The 14,831-nt window shown below is 42.3% G+C and overlaps 1 protein-coding gene across 6 annotated transcripts in view; it reads right to left on the reverse strand.

Moving 5' to 3' along the window:
• tab1 (TGF-beta activated kinase 1/MAP3K7 binding protein 1) overlaps nucleotides 1–14,831 on the reverse strand; it is a 45,155-nt gene that overhangs the window by 8,677 nt on the left and 21,647 nt on the right. The window contains exons 10-12 of one of the 6 annotated variants that reach the window (XM_030144392.1): nucleotides 11,157–11,310; nucleotides 8,723–8,983; nucleotides 4,851–4,856 (exon numbers count right to left, since the gene is read on the reverse strand). In XM_030144392.1, the coding sequence (XP_030000252.1) occupies nucleotides 8,758–8,983; nucleotides 11,157–11,310 (380 nt within the window). In that variant the 3' untranslated portion in view covers nucleotides 4,851–4,856; nucleotides 8,723–8,757. Of the gene's footprint in view, nucleotides 1–4,850; nucleotides 4,858–8,572; nucleotides 8,984–11,156; nucleotides 11,311–14,831 lie in introns of those variants that run through there. The other 5 variants (XM_030144384.1, XM_030144401.1, XM_030144377.1 and 2 more) reach the window with 5 other exon arrangements.

Below are 14,831 nucleotides of genomic sequence, written 5' to 3' on the forward strand. Positions count from 1 at the left end.
TGGGAAATGAAATTAAAAAACAGGAACTACACATTTACTAACTTCAGTCCCTAGATATCAGCATTAATATGTTAAGTGTCATTTATATTTTAAAGAATAATTTACCAAACAGTTTTTCTGTCAGTACTTACTCAATATAGACACATCTTTTCCCAGAAGCCACCTCTTCCCAGCATCAGAACCACCATATCTAGAACCTGCACTAGTTCATACACATTCTGCTCTGAGGATGTTCCCACGCCACCCCTTCAACACTCCATGTACAATTTTCTAGATCCACCTCTGGTCACATTCTCACAAAGACTCGATCATTGAACAGATCCTGTTAACTTGGCTGTTTGGTCCTTTTAAACACTCACTTTATAAAGAAAAAGTTCTGTTCCAAATGACATATTTACCCTGAAAAACACCAGAGCGTTGACACTGTGTGTATGGGTAACAGGCTATTTACAACAAGTCATAGCAGGTACAGACTGACAGACAGACAGACACGCCTAAAACTACAGTTACTCACCACTGTCCTGCTTCCTTTTCTCCTCTTCCTCCTTTCTCTTCTTTCTTTTTTCATTTCCAGACGGATAACTTCTCTTCATTTAGTCGAGCAGATGTGACACTCACGTCTGTTCATGTATGATGAAGTAGTACACGACCTGCACAGATCCACACAGGTGGGGGAGGGGCTACTGGAGTCAGGGGTGGGGTAGGGGGGTGGGCCTTCAGGGAATTTGAGACAGCCAATTGGACGGAGGCTAGAGCCTTCATCTATCCACTTCCTCTACTGTGGAACCGCCTCCTGCCTCGGTCCAGGAGGAGACACCGTCTGTACGATGAAGAGGACGAAGATGACTGTCCTGGTTGATAAAGACTAGAGTTAGACTGGGATCAGACTGAAATAGACTTAGACTGGGATTAGACTAAAGTTAGACTGGGATTAAATTGAGACAGAGTTAGACTGGGATTAGACTAAAATTAGAGTGGGATTAGACTGAGACAGACTTAGACTGGGATTAGATTAAAGTTAGAGTGGGATTAGACTGAGATAGACTTAGACTGGGATTAGACTAAAATTAGACTGGGATTAGACTGAGACAGATTTAGACTGGGATTAGACTAAAGTTGGAGTGGGATTAGACTGAGACAGACTTAGACTGGGATTAGACTAAAGTTAGAGTGGGATTAGACTGAGATAGATTTAGACTGGGATTAGACTAAAGTTAGAATGGGATCAGACTGAGAGATTTAGACTGGGATTAGACTAGAGTTAGACTGGGATCAGACTGAGATAGATTTAGACTGGTATTAGACTAGAGTTAGACTGGGATTAGACTGAGATAGATTTAGACTGGGATTAGACTAGAGTTAGACTGGGATTAGGCTGAGATAGATTGAGGGTGTATTCACACCTGAAAAGTCCTTTGGTCCGTTCACTTGATTCAAATCAAATACGGACTTTATTTTTTTCATTTGGGTCAGATCGCATTCACATTGCACTTTTTTCAAGTGGACCAAAATGCGTGAACAGAAGCACACATATGACGAACTGCGCTGGCATTGGACAGAAAAGTCGGGGGCAGGGTGAACCAGAGACGGCCGGTGTTGATGAAAATAGACGTGGTGCTCCTACATACAGTTATCATTTTTGGAATATAAATTGTATTTTTACTGGCACAAATTTTTGAAAATAATGTTAACACTCAAGAAAAGCTCAGTCGGAGCCAGTTTCATAATACGAGCATCTGACCAAATGTCAAAGGCACATTCAGTGTCCTCATTGCTCCACGTCTGTCCACAGTTCATAGCTGCTGCTGTTCGCTCCGACCACCCGTAAACCTTGGTTTCCTCCAGCGGCTACGGTGGCTCGTCAAGCACAAAAAGGCTCAAGATTCCTCGGTTTGGTTCAGTTCGAGGTCGGTTCTATTCACACCAGAAGTGAACCGGCCCAGAGTCTGTTTGGAAGCAGACCCAGACCACTCTCCGACCACCTCTTCTAGGTGGTCTGGGTCCGCTTGTTTGGTTCGAATCAGAGTTCACGTTTGTATTCACACCTAAAAAAAAGTCCAGACTTTCTGGGGAAACGAACTCTGGTCTGTTTTAAACGGACCAAACGTGGTAGGTGTGAATACAGCCTTAGACAGGGATTAGACTAGAGTTAGACTGGTATTAGACTAATCTGAGTTCAGCTCAGATAGACTGATGGAGACTCAGCAGATACACTGAGCTCTGAATAGAATAGAATAGAATAGAATAGAATAGAATAGAATAGAAGCATCTGGGCTGCCCCCTCCCCCCACTCTGCCTCCTGTGTCAGAACAGTGCAGCTCTAACCCTGGACACTCCATGTTCCATTTACTTCCATTTGGCAGAAGATCCAGGACAATCAGACTCAGAAACAGTTTCTATCCAACAGCAGGAACTGCCTGAATGCCATAAAAAAACAACCTCTAATTCAACACATACATACAGTGACAGGCAGAATAAATGTGTTTGTTTCTGTGTTTATTTATTATTGTGGGGTTTGTGTCTGTGTTGTTTTTATTATGTACTAATTGTTTGACACTTTTTTAAATTTCGTTGTACATGTTGTATGTTACAATGGCAATAAAGGACTATTCTATTCTATTCTATTCTATTCTCTCTGACCTTTTCTCTCCTATTCTTTCTCTTCTATTTACTCCCCAGTGAATACATGTTACTGACTCTCCTTCTTCCCTGGAGTCTCTGTGCTTTATCTCCTCTTAGGTTTTCCCTGGATCATCACAGGTTTTCCCTGGACCATCACAGGTTTTCCCTGGACCATCACAGGTTTTCCCTGGACCATCACAGGTTTTCCCTGGATCATCACAGGTTTTCCCTGGACCATCACAGGTTTTCCCTAGATCCTCTCTGGACCTGCTGTGCTCCTCCTTCATCACTCACTTATTCATATAGTTGTGACAGTGTGTATTCTACAGTTCCATAGATGTTCTAGTTCAGTTTTCTGTGCATCAGTTCCATCCATGTGCCAAATTTGATCTGCAGTGGGCCGAACCAGTAAAATAATAACATAATAATCTATAAATAATGTCAACTCCAAACTTTTCTCTATGCTTTAGAGCAAAAAAAAGGTAAAATTATTTGATGAAAATGTTTACATCTACCAGCTGTCCTTTAAAACAATGTGAATAATATGAACTGAAATTTCTTAAGAAAACTAAGTGCAATTTTAACAATATTCTGTCTCAGTTTATCATTTAAACATGTACATTACAAATTCCAGATCACAGTGGATCGACAAATACACAAAACATTTAATAACAGGCAGAATACTGTTAAAATCACACTTCAGACATTTCAAAATGTTTATATTTGTTTTTCGTGTTTTTGTGAAATGTTAGTTTTAGTGTAAACTCAGTAAAATGACATGAAAATTTTTACATTTACAAAGAGAAAAATTTGGAGTTATGAGTATTTATGGGTTATTATGATAGTATTTGACTGATCCGACCCACTGGAGATTAAATTGGTCTGTTTGTGGAACCTGAACTAAAATGATTAATATCTTCAGTGTAGTTTTTGCATTTCATAAATTCATCCCAGGGGCCAGACTGGATCCTTTGGGGGGCTGGATTTGGCCCCTGGGACACGTGTTCTAGATCCTCAGATCCGGTTCATTCCTTTACTTTCTTGGTAAATTCAGCTGAATAACCTCTCAGCTGGCATGTCTGTTTCTGCACATGACATCTGACACCATGGTAATGTGGCCATATTGTTTACCTGTTGCTAGGTAACCCATTTCACTGATAATTCTATGATCCTGGCCATAGCAATGGGATTCGAAGGCCACTGGATCCAAAATGACTAATATCTGCCAAAATATTTGAGCCTATCAACTTGTTTTTGCCACTCTCTTCCTTGACCATGTTCCCGTTTTTGATATAATTTCCCATCATGCATTTCTGACGAGATGTACAAGGCTGGCTCCTGTCCCTCCCCCTGGCAACTGCTTAGCAACGTGAATTAAATCCATCCCTCCTGACTTTAAAAAAGGGAATTTTAAAGAAAACAGATCTTTGATGTGGAGATGGGACTGTTCCTGAACTGTAGGGACCACACAGGACCGTTATAGACGTCTACATTTGTCAGAACGGTGCAGACACAGACAGACAGATGACACCTTCCAGGATTATAATTATAATACAGATAATAAAAATAAGAATTATTTGACCAAACTCAGACCTGGTTCTTCCCCAAGTACTTCATCATTTTCCAACTCTTTTACCGCAGGATTTTAATTTAATTCAATAATAAAACCATGGACAATATGCAGACAATTTGGTTGGTTAAATTTTCAAACAGAAAAACAGTTAATTTTAGATACTATTTTCTTTCTCATTACAGGAGAAAAATGTAAAATAGAACTATTTAACTGTAGAATATACATATATATATATTTTCTAAAAAAAGAGCAAATGTTCTCTGAAACTCATCTATTCACATTCAGAACCTTAAAAGCCCAACGATGTCATCACTTCTACCTCCACAAACAGTTTTTTGCAGTTCTGCGCTTTACATTGATCAATAATGATCAATAATGACTGACATGGATTTTATAGCCGTAGTTCATAAACTCACACTCAGGCAGCTTCAGGCGCAGACGGACAAACCCTGGGGTCAACTAGAAGAGCGTTTCTTGTTCTTCTACAGCCTCTGGACAAACCCATCTGCACTTCAACTCTATTAGGAGCTATTTTGTCTCTGATATATTTGGGTCATTCCATCCCAAATTAACCAGATTTCAGAAAGTGCCCCACATGACCCCCTCAGAAAATTCTGAAAAAAATTCACACTTGTTCACCTACAGATAAACCAACACATCCAACATTTTAATGTCATATCTGTGATAGTTTAGCAGATACAGCCCTTTGAAAATTAATGGTTTTTTTCAATTTTGCAGTTGTGCTTTTGGTCCAACTGTGAGCAGCTGTCTGTCCTCAGGTATTCCATCCACACTGAAACTGAAACTGAGTGTCTGGGCTGAAACCCCCTGAACAGAGCAGACTGTGCATCAGAAGAACTGTGTGCTCCTTCATGTTTGGTCCATGAGGCCTTGAAATCAGGCCCAAAGGCTCATTCTTAAATGTCCTCTGTCTTCAGACTGTCACTGGGACAGAATGGATGAATGGACACACCTCATGTTTTTACATGGATTCTTCTGGTCCAGATGCAACAATCGACTGAAAAAGACCACATTTAATGAAAAGTGTTGATGTGAGGACATGAAGAAAATGGCTCCATTTACATTTGTCCCAAAAATCCTCTTTATTTGAGCACCCACATGACCATGTGGACAGTTCAGGAACATTTGGACATGTGGACCATGTCTTCATATATGTTTACAGATGTTGTGCACTAAATTTGAGCTTTGGGATAGAACTGGTTCTATTTGTAATATTTTTTTGACTGCATGACTCTATTTTCTTGCAGTTGTATCCAAACGTAGGTGTAAATGTCATTTGAACAGTAGAATGGCATTGATTATTGCACCAGTTCTGATAATACTGCAGATATTTGAACTAGGCTGTGGAACTGCAGGATGGCTCAGATAGAAGAAGGACAGCTTTACCACAACTGGCTCAGGTTGATGCCTGGAGTAGAGACTTCTGGGAAATTGGATGGAGCTGGTCAGCTGACCCAGTTCCACCAGGGTCAGCTGACCCAGTTTCACCAGGGTCAACAACAGAAATGGAGCTGAGATTTCCCAGAATGTTTATGATGCTGTCCAGCCTAATTTTGGGAATTCTATCAGCAGTGTGGCTTGAATACCTAAAGACATAGAGCTCCTCAAAGTTGGACCAAAAGCACATTTGCAAAATTTAAAAAAAAAAACAAACATTATTTTTCAAAGGGCTGTATCTGCTAAACTATTACAGATATGACATTAAAATTTTGGATGTGTTCGTTTATCTGGTAGATGAACAACTGTGAATTTTTTTCAGAATTTTCTGAGGGGGTCATGCGGGGACCATTGGTGTAATTGCCATGGAATGACCCGTTTCATGTTTTTGTCCTAAAGTCGACAAGGAATAAAAGGACAGACAGGAAGTGGACCTGAGACTTAAAGGAGACACTTAGCGGTTTGATTAAACAACGGGACGTTTCAGGCCGAGGCCCTTCATCAGACTACCTTATGCTGCGTTTCCACGACGTGGAACCGGCTCGACTCCACTCTGGTACCAGGTCCTATTCCAGACCGTTTCCATTACAGGATACCACCCACTTTACAGTACCTGGTCGTCACAACGATGCGGTGCATTACTTCCGTGTCGTCTGCTCAGAGTTGCTAATAAACTCGTTTGTTGCGTGTTGTCTCGTCAAATTCAAGCTGAATTTTTACGTTGGCCACCAAAGACTGAATCTCGACCGACCATGGTGTATTTTTACAGACTGTCATCATGTGGATTCACCTACCGACAGATTTACTGGAAACTTTTTGTAAAAGGGCGGGTCATAGAGACGACTCTGACCAATCAGTGGTCTGCAGTGTTTACACAGTGTCACCTTTAGTATCTGGTCCCCAGTCCTGGAACCTCAGCGGAGGTGAGACCAAAAAACTAGTACCAGGTACCAGATTCCAGGTCCTTTTTCATAATGGAAAAACAAAAAGGCCAAGTTGAGTCGAGTCGAGTCGAGCCGATACCACGTAGTGGAAACACAGCATTAGTCTGATGAAGGGCCTCAGCCCGAAACGTCCCGTTGTTTAATAAATTCTTTGGGAGCTCACAGGTTGTGCGGATCCTCCTTTATTTTTTGGAGATCCTGTACACCTCTCATTTTGTGGATGTGCATGTCAACCACCTCTCTTCCAGACTTTGGTTTGAACAGATTCTCTGTATTTTTTCTTGGATAAAAAAATGAACTTAATCCAGAAAGAAGGTGGAGGTCTGAGTCTATCTGATGCACGGTCAGGTCCATGTGTCTGGAACTGGACCTCCAACCACCACAGTGAAAGAGAAATTAACCCAAATACATGGGACTGAAGGGGGACCACTGACCACTGCCAGAACTCCAACCAGATGAACCTCCTGTTCCCTGATAAACGCTCTGGAGCCGATCCCAGATGGTCGACATGAAGTACAAGGAGAGGGCAATGTGAGTGACCGCAGCGGTCAAAGTGACCACAGAGGTCAAAGTGACCACAGTGGTCAAAGTGGCCACAGCGGTCAAAGTGATCACAGCGGTCAAAGTGGACAAGGTGGTCAAAGTGGCCAAGGCAGTCAAAGTGACCACAGCGGTCAAAGTGACCACGGCGGTCAAAGTGGCCACAGCGGTCAAAGTGACCACAGCGGTCAAAGTGGCCAAGGCGGTCAAAGTGGCCAAGGCGGTCAAAGTGGCCAACGTGGTCAAAGTGGCCAAGGCGGTCAAAGTGGCCACGGCGGTCAAAGTGGCCAACGTGGTCAAAGTGGCCAAGGCGGTCAAAGTGGCCACGGTGGTCAAAGTGACCACAGCGGTCAAAGTGGCCACAGCGGTCATTCAGCTCCAAAAACTAAAACATGTGTCACACAGAGGGGAAAGTGAAGGAGCAGAAATCACCAGTGTGGTCCATTCTTCAACAGAAGCTGAGGTCAGGGACACCAAAGGGTCAGGAATGGGGAAGGAAAACCCTTTAAAGACACACCTGAACAAGTGGGCGTGGCCTTATCATAGTCTAAACTCAACACATGCCTCCGTGAATTTAAAGGGTGGGGTAATATGAACCACTGGTAACTATCAACAGGACAGTCTGTTGACCAGAAAACAGGGAGAAACACCTCAAACATCTGCAAAAACACTGAAACCAAGACCCGGAACAACCCTAACCCTAAACAGTCTGGAACAACCCTAACCCCGATCAGATCAGGTCACATGTCCAACATGGAGGGGGAAGTGTCACAGCATGGACATGTGGGTGCTAGTGGGTCATGACTGTTTGTGATGACGACAATAGGGTGAATTCTGAACAGGACGATGATCTGTGCTCACATAAGACAAAACTGGTAAAAGAGGAACTTCATTAAATTCAATATCTTTAAGCCCCTTGAATTGAAACTGAAAGTATGAAGTACAATTTAACCCAGATCTGTTCATTTAAGATCCACTGAGGTAAACAGAGGAAATGACAAATATATGTCACTGTCCAAGTATATGGACCTGAATGCACATAAAAGATAACAATAAGTCAGTGTTCTGTCAATAACAATGAGTCCAAGTTCAACTGAGCATCTCCTGCAAGTCTCTCTCTCTCATATATATATGTATGTGTATATATATATATATATATATATATATATATATATATATATATATATATATATATATATATATATATGTATGTATGTATGTATGTGTGTGTGTGTATATATATATATATATATATATATATATATATGTATGTATGTATGTATGTATGTATGTGTGTGTGTGTATATATATATATATATATATATATATATATACACACTCCCAGTTGCGTCTGCCAAGGCCCAGATTTGAGCATTTACATACATTTTTCCCTTTGGATCATGACCTTTACATAAAAACATCCATTTTCCATTGAACCTTTGTCACTTATTTTTTTAAATTTTAAAACATAAATAGTATTTAATCAGTCCTATCAACTGCCTGTTTTAATCCAATCACTTCAGAATCTTTGTGTGTCCACGCCAACCAGTCCTAGTTCCAGTCCTGGTTCCGGTCCTAGTTCCGTGGTCCTAGTTCCGGTCCTGGTTCCAGTCCTGGTCCTCACTGGGGTCCCAGGCCTCCATGCGTGCTTTGTCCGTCGCCGTGGTCACTCCCCCACAGTCGGTAAAACTGGCTGAAGTCCACGTAGGGCGGGACCCTTCCGGTCTCGTCGGGCTGGGCCGCCTGACTGCCCCTCTGCCGGAACAGGCTGCCGTCCCCAGAACTGGAGCTGGAGCTCTGGGTCTGGGTGTTGGTGGACTGGAGGGTGGCCGTGGGACTCTGACTACTGCGGAGAAGGGAGGGGAAAAAGGAGGAGGAGAACGGGGGGAGGGGGGGATGTGGAGAGGAAGAAGAGGAGGAGGAGGACATGGGAATGAGGGAGGGAACAGAGGAAGAAGAGGAGGAGATGGGAATGAGGGAGGGAACAGAGGAAGAAGGAGGGTCCAGGTTGGAGAGGGAGAACAGGGAGGTGGAGAGAGGAAGAGGAGGAGGAGGAAGAGTGGAGAAGGAGAACAGGGAGGTGGAGAGAGGAAGAGGAGGAGGAGTGGAGAAGGAGAACAGGGAGGTGGAGAGAGGAAGAGAAGGAGGAGGAGTGGAGAAGGAGAACAGGGAGGTGGATGGGGGCAGAGGAGACAGTTGAACTATGGGCTGCAGGACATCAGTGGACGTATGGACGGTCAGAGGCTGGAGGAGGCTACAGGAGCAGGGGGGTGGGGGGAGGGGGACGGTCCCACCCATGAGGAGGACACATACAGACACTGAATGAGGCCCAGAACGTCCCAACAGCAGACATGAGTCCAGGACAGCAGACACATGTTCTGATGGATATGTTCACATATGCACCATTTATGTCCCTGCAGCTCTGAGGGCAGGGTAACGCTAACGCTAACCCTAACAATAACCCTAACTGTAATGCTAACCCTAACTGTAACGCTAACCCTAACTGTAACGCTAACCCTTACACTAATACTAACACTAATCCTTACACTAACCCTAACAATAACCCTAATGCTAACCCTAATGACAACGCTAACCCTAATGACAACACTAACCCTAATGCTAACCCTAATGACAACACTAACCCTAATGCTAACCTTAATCCTTACGCTAACCCTAATGCTAACCCTAATGATAACTCTAACCCTAATCCTTACACTAACCCTAATGCTAACCCTAACCCTAACAATAACCCTAATGCTAACCCTAATGACAACGCTAACCCTAATGCTAACCCTAATCCTTACACTAACCCTAATGATAATGCTAACCCTAATGCTAACCCTAATCCTAATCCTTACACTAACCCTAACGATAACCCTAATGCTAACCCTAATGATAACTCTAACCCTAATCTTGCACTAACCCTAATGCTAACCCTAACACTAACCCAAATGCTAACCCTAACGGTAACCCTAACACTAATGCTAACACTAACCCTAATGCTAACCCTAACGGTAACCCTAACACTGATGCTAACCCTATTGCTAATGCTAACCCCAACATTAATGCTAACCATAACCCTCACGATAACCCTAATGCTAACCCTAACTCTAACAGTAACCTTAACGCTACTTGGGGGGGGGGGGGGGGGGGGGGGGGGGGTATGCTTTTATGTTTTTATGTGGCATGTAGAAAACACATTTTGTCTTTTAATTCTTTCTTTTAAATTTAACTTATTCTTAGCTACTTACTCTGCATCTATCTATCTATCTATCTATCTATCTATCTATCTAATTTAAGAAAAAAAAACTTACTAAAAAAATACATGGTGAGTTGACAGAGACAATCCAAATCCATAAAAGACATGACAAACTGTGGTTGTGAAACTGCAGCACTGTGGTTCTGTTTCTGTGTCAAATGTTCATTGTGGTCAGTTTCAGATGCTGCAGCTCTTTCATAATTCATAGTTTCAGTTCTTGTTTGTTCAGTATTAACTGTAAGCCTTGTAAATACAAGCTGGACTGACAAAATGATAAAAGTCTCCCTTTGTGCAGTAATCTCAATCTGGCTTTTCTGCCTCCGTCCATAATAATATACATTATACAGACTAAATGTCACCTAAAATTAACGTTTATTTGCAACATAGTATAGCAAAATATTACATGATCAAAAACAAATTAATTTTAGCCAAAAAAAAAGTCTCTGTTTTCAATGTCTGGGGCGCCAGAAATTTACGATGTTAAAATGGAGTCAGGAGCCAAAAAAGGTTGGGAAACACTGATATACACCAATGACCAGAGGGACATGAAGCAGCGCATACCAGGCTCAGCCCGAATAGACACAGCTGGGGAAAAGGAGGGAGTTCCAAACGTTGTTCATTCAAAGTATGTCTAAAATGAAGTCAAGTGCAGGGAGGACAGAGTCGAGTCTGTAACATCCACCCAGAGGACACACAGCTGCCGGAGGACTAAAGCCACCTCTGAATGTACGGGGAGCCAGGGCAGAGCTGGAGGACTTACCCTGGGGTGGGGGTTCCTTCCTCCAGAGTGGACGCGGTGTTGGTTCCATTGGTCAGTGTACTCTGGGAAGGCATGACCAGGGACAGGGTCACACTGGTCTTACTGGTGCTCTGGCTGTTGGAATAGGGCACTGACACTGGGTAGATACGCCCACCTGGACCAAGGCAAGGCAGATTTATGAGTATAGCACAATTCATACACAGGGCAATTCACAGTGCTTTACAAAAATGGAAAAGAGACAGATTAAAAACACACAATTACAATTAAAACAGAATCAATAAAACGTAAATAATATAATAATGTTCTATGCACAGTTGAACAGAGCCGTTTTCAGCCTGAACTTAAACATTGTCACAGGGTCATTCCATGGCAATTCAACCAAGTCACAAAGCCTGTTTGTCTTGATAATGTCTTTCTGTGACATTCCTCCTTTCAGATCAATCCAACTACACATTTTTCCTCCATGATGAAGAAGTTTGTTCAGGATTATGAATAAAATTCCCAAAATTAGGCTGGCCAGCATCATAAAAATCCTGGGAAATCTGAGCTCCATTTCTGTCGTTGACCCTGGTGGAACTGGGTCAGATGACCCTGGTGGAACTGGGTCAGCTGACCAGCTCCATCCACTTTCCCAGAAGTCTCTACTCCAGGCTTCAACCTGAGCCAGTTGTGGTAAATGTGTCCTTCTTCTATCTGAGCCATCCTGCAGTTCCACAGCCTAGTTCAAATATCTGCAGTATTATCAGAACTGGTGCAATAATCAATGCCATTCTACTGTTCAAATGACATTTACACCTACATTTGGATACAACTGCAAGAAAATAGAGTCATGCAGTCCAAAAAATATTACAAATAGAACCAGTTCTATCCCAAAGCTCAAATTTAGTGCACAACATCTGTAAACATATATGAAGACATGGTCCAAATGTCCAAATGTTCCTGAACTGTCCACATGGTCATGTGGGTGCTCAAATAAAGAGGATTTTTGGGACAAATGTAAACGGACCCATTTTCTTCATGTCCTCACATCAACACTTTTCATTAAATGTGGTCTTTTTCAGTTGACTGTTGCATCTGGACCAGAAGAATCCATGTAAAAACATGAGGTGTGTCCATTCATCCATTCTGTCCCAGTGACAGTCTGAAGACAGAGGACATTTAAGAATGAGCCTTTGGGCCTGATTTCAAGGCCTCATGGACCAAACATGAAGGAGCACACAGTTCTTCTGATGCACAGTCTGCTCTGTTCAGGGGGTTTCAGCCCAGACACTCAGTTTCAGTTTCAGTGTGGATGGAATACCTGAGGACAGACAGCTGCTCACAGTTGGACCAAAAGCACAACTGCAAAATTGAAAAAAACCATTAATTTTCAAAGGGCTGTATCTGCTAAACTATCACAGATATGACATTAAAATGTTGGATGTGTTGGTTTATCTGTAGGTGAACAAGTGTGATTTTTTTCAGAATTTTCTGAGGGGGTCACATGGGGCACTTTCTGAAATCTGGTTAATTTGGGATGGAATGACCCCACAGTAGAGGTCTGTCTCACATCATCAGGAAGACTGTTCCAGAGTTTAGCTGCATAGAACTGAAACACATAAAACTGAAACACACAGAACTGAAACACATAAAACTGAAACACACAGAACTGAAACACACAGAACTGAAACACATAAAACTGAAACACACAGAACTGAAACACACAGAACTGAAACACATAAAACTGAAACACACAGAACTGAAACACACAGAACTGAAACACATAAAACTGAAACACACAGAACTGAAACACATAAAACTGAAACACACAGAACTGAAACACACAGAACTGAAACACATAAAACTGAAACACACAGAACTGAAACACACAGAACTGAAACACATAAAACTGAAACACACAGAACTGAAACACATAAAACTGAAACACACAGAACTGAAACACAGAACTGAAACACACAGAACTGAAACACAGCTGCATCTGTTTAGTCCTGACTCTGGGCACCAGCAAAAGACCAGTCCATGAGGGTCTCAGACCAGTCCCAGAGGTTGTCAAACCAGTCAATGAGGTTCTCAGGGTCCCAGATGGTTCATATGGGACCAACGTGTCCCAGATGTACTTTGGTGCTAGACCATGGACATACTTCTAGACCAGCAGAGCTGTTTTAAAGTCTATTCTCTGAGCCACAGGAAGCCAGTGCACAGATCTGAGCACAGGACTAATATGGTGGTCGTTCCTGGTTCTAGTCTGGACTCCAGCAGCAGCGTTCTGGATGTTCTGCAGCTGTCTTCAGCTGGTTTAGAGTCCAGTGAGAAGGCTGTTCCAGTAGTCTAACCTGGTCCAGATAAATGCATGGATAAGTCTAAGTCTGGTTTAGACCGGTTTAAACCTGTGATTCCACCAGTGTTTTTGAGATGGTCAAAGGCTGATGATGCCATTGATTTAATGTGGCTGTTAAAGTTTAGGTCTGAGTCCAGTATTAGCCTTAGATTTAGAACCTGATTTGTAGCTTTTAGAGTAACAGATTCCAGATGACTGATGACACTTTGGTTTTTTGTGGGACAAAGACAATGACTTCAGTCTGGTCTGAGTTTAGCTGGAGACAAACATGCACAGGATTCAAATGCACACCATACATCACACTACTCCATGTTTGCTCTGGGAATCTTTTTCAGCAGTGCCAGAAAAATGTTTGTTTGTGATGTTCATCTGTATAAATTAATTGATGTAATAATTTTGGAGTGGCAGGCTGTTGCTGCAAAATATATCTAATGGAACCCCTGCTACTATCCAGAACAGGCTTCTTATTTTATATTGTACTCTTGACAAGATCAGTCTTCTATAAACAGAAGCAGAAGACTGAGCCCTGGGCCCCCCCAGTGTCCCCCACAGAAGTCCACACATGATACAGTTTTGAAGTCAACATAAACCTGCTGGTTTTTTTCTATGTTGCAGGCTTGGAAATCAAAGTGTTTAAAGTTCCAAAAACAGCTGATCTCTGGGTCACTATAGACCCTTTTTCAGCCTACGTCACATAATGTTGCGTGCGCATCTTAGCAACAGAAGTGGTGCTGTTCTCCAGTGGTTCTGACTAACAAAGACGAGGGAGCAACTGGTTAGCAAACTTTTACAAACTGTTCCCAGTATCAACATGTCTGGTTGTTGCATATATGGTTGTACGAATCGCTATTCCACCGGAGGATTCAAGTTTTATAGGATTCCTAAGGCGTCCCATTTTTAGGACTTCTTTTCTGATCAAGCTCTTAATTTGACCAGTTAATCTCTTATATATTAGTAACTCCCCCCAAAAATTTCAGCCCAATCCATAAAGTTTTAGACCCCCCCCCCCCACTGCTATCTTTAGGGTGTCAGTCAGCCCAGTGCAGAAAACCCATTTTTCAATGGAAAATCCTGCATTTGTCAGTTAGTTCTGCCATATTTGCTCATGCAAATGTCATATTAGAGGTTTTGGGGGATGCTACTGTCGTTTATGAAGGTCTCAAATTATGTACAGGTCAAAGGTCACATGATTTTAGACAAGGTCAAGGTCAGTTGACACTGAAAAATGGGTAAAATCACATGTTTTTGCTGATTTCTTTATTGCCTAGTCTTATTTCAAATATATGCACTCAGGGCTTTCACTGGAAAAAGAAATCTGGTACCTGCTGAACTGAAGA

The sequence above is a fragment of the Sphaeramia orbicularis genome, chromosome 1, assembly GCF_902148855.1.
Source record: "Sphaeramia orbicularis chromosome 1, fSphaOr1.1, whole genome shotgun sequence".
NCBI classification, from domain to species: domain Eukaryota; kingdom Metazoa; phylum Chordata; class Actinopteri; order Kurtiformes; family Apogonidae; genus Sphaeramia; species Sphaeramia orbicularis.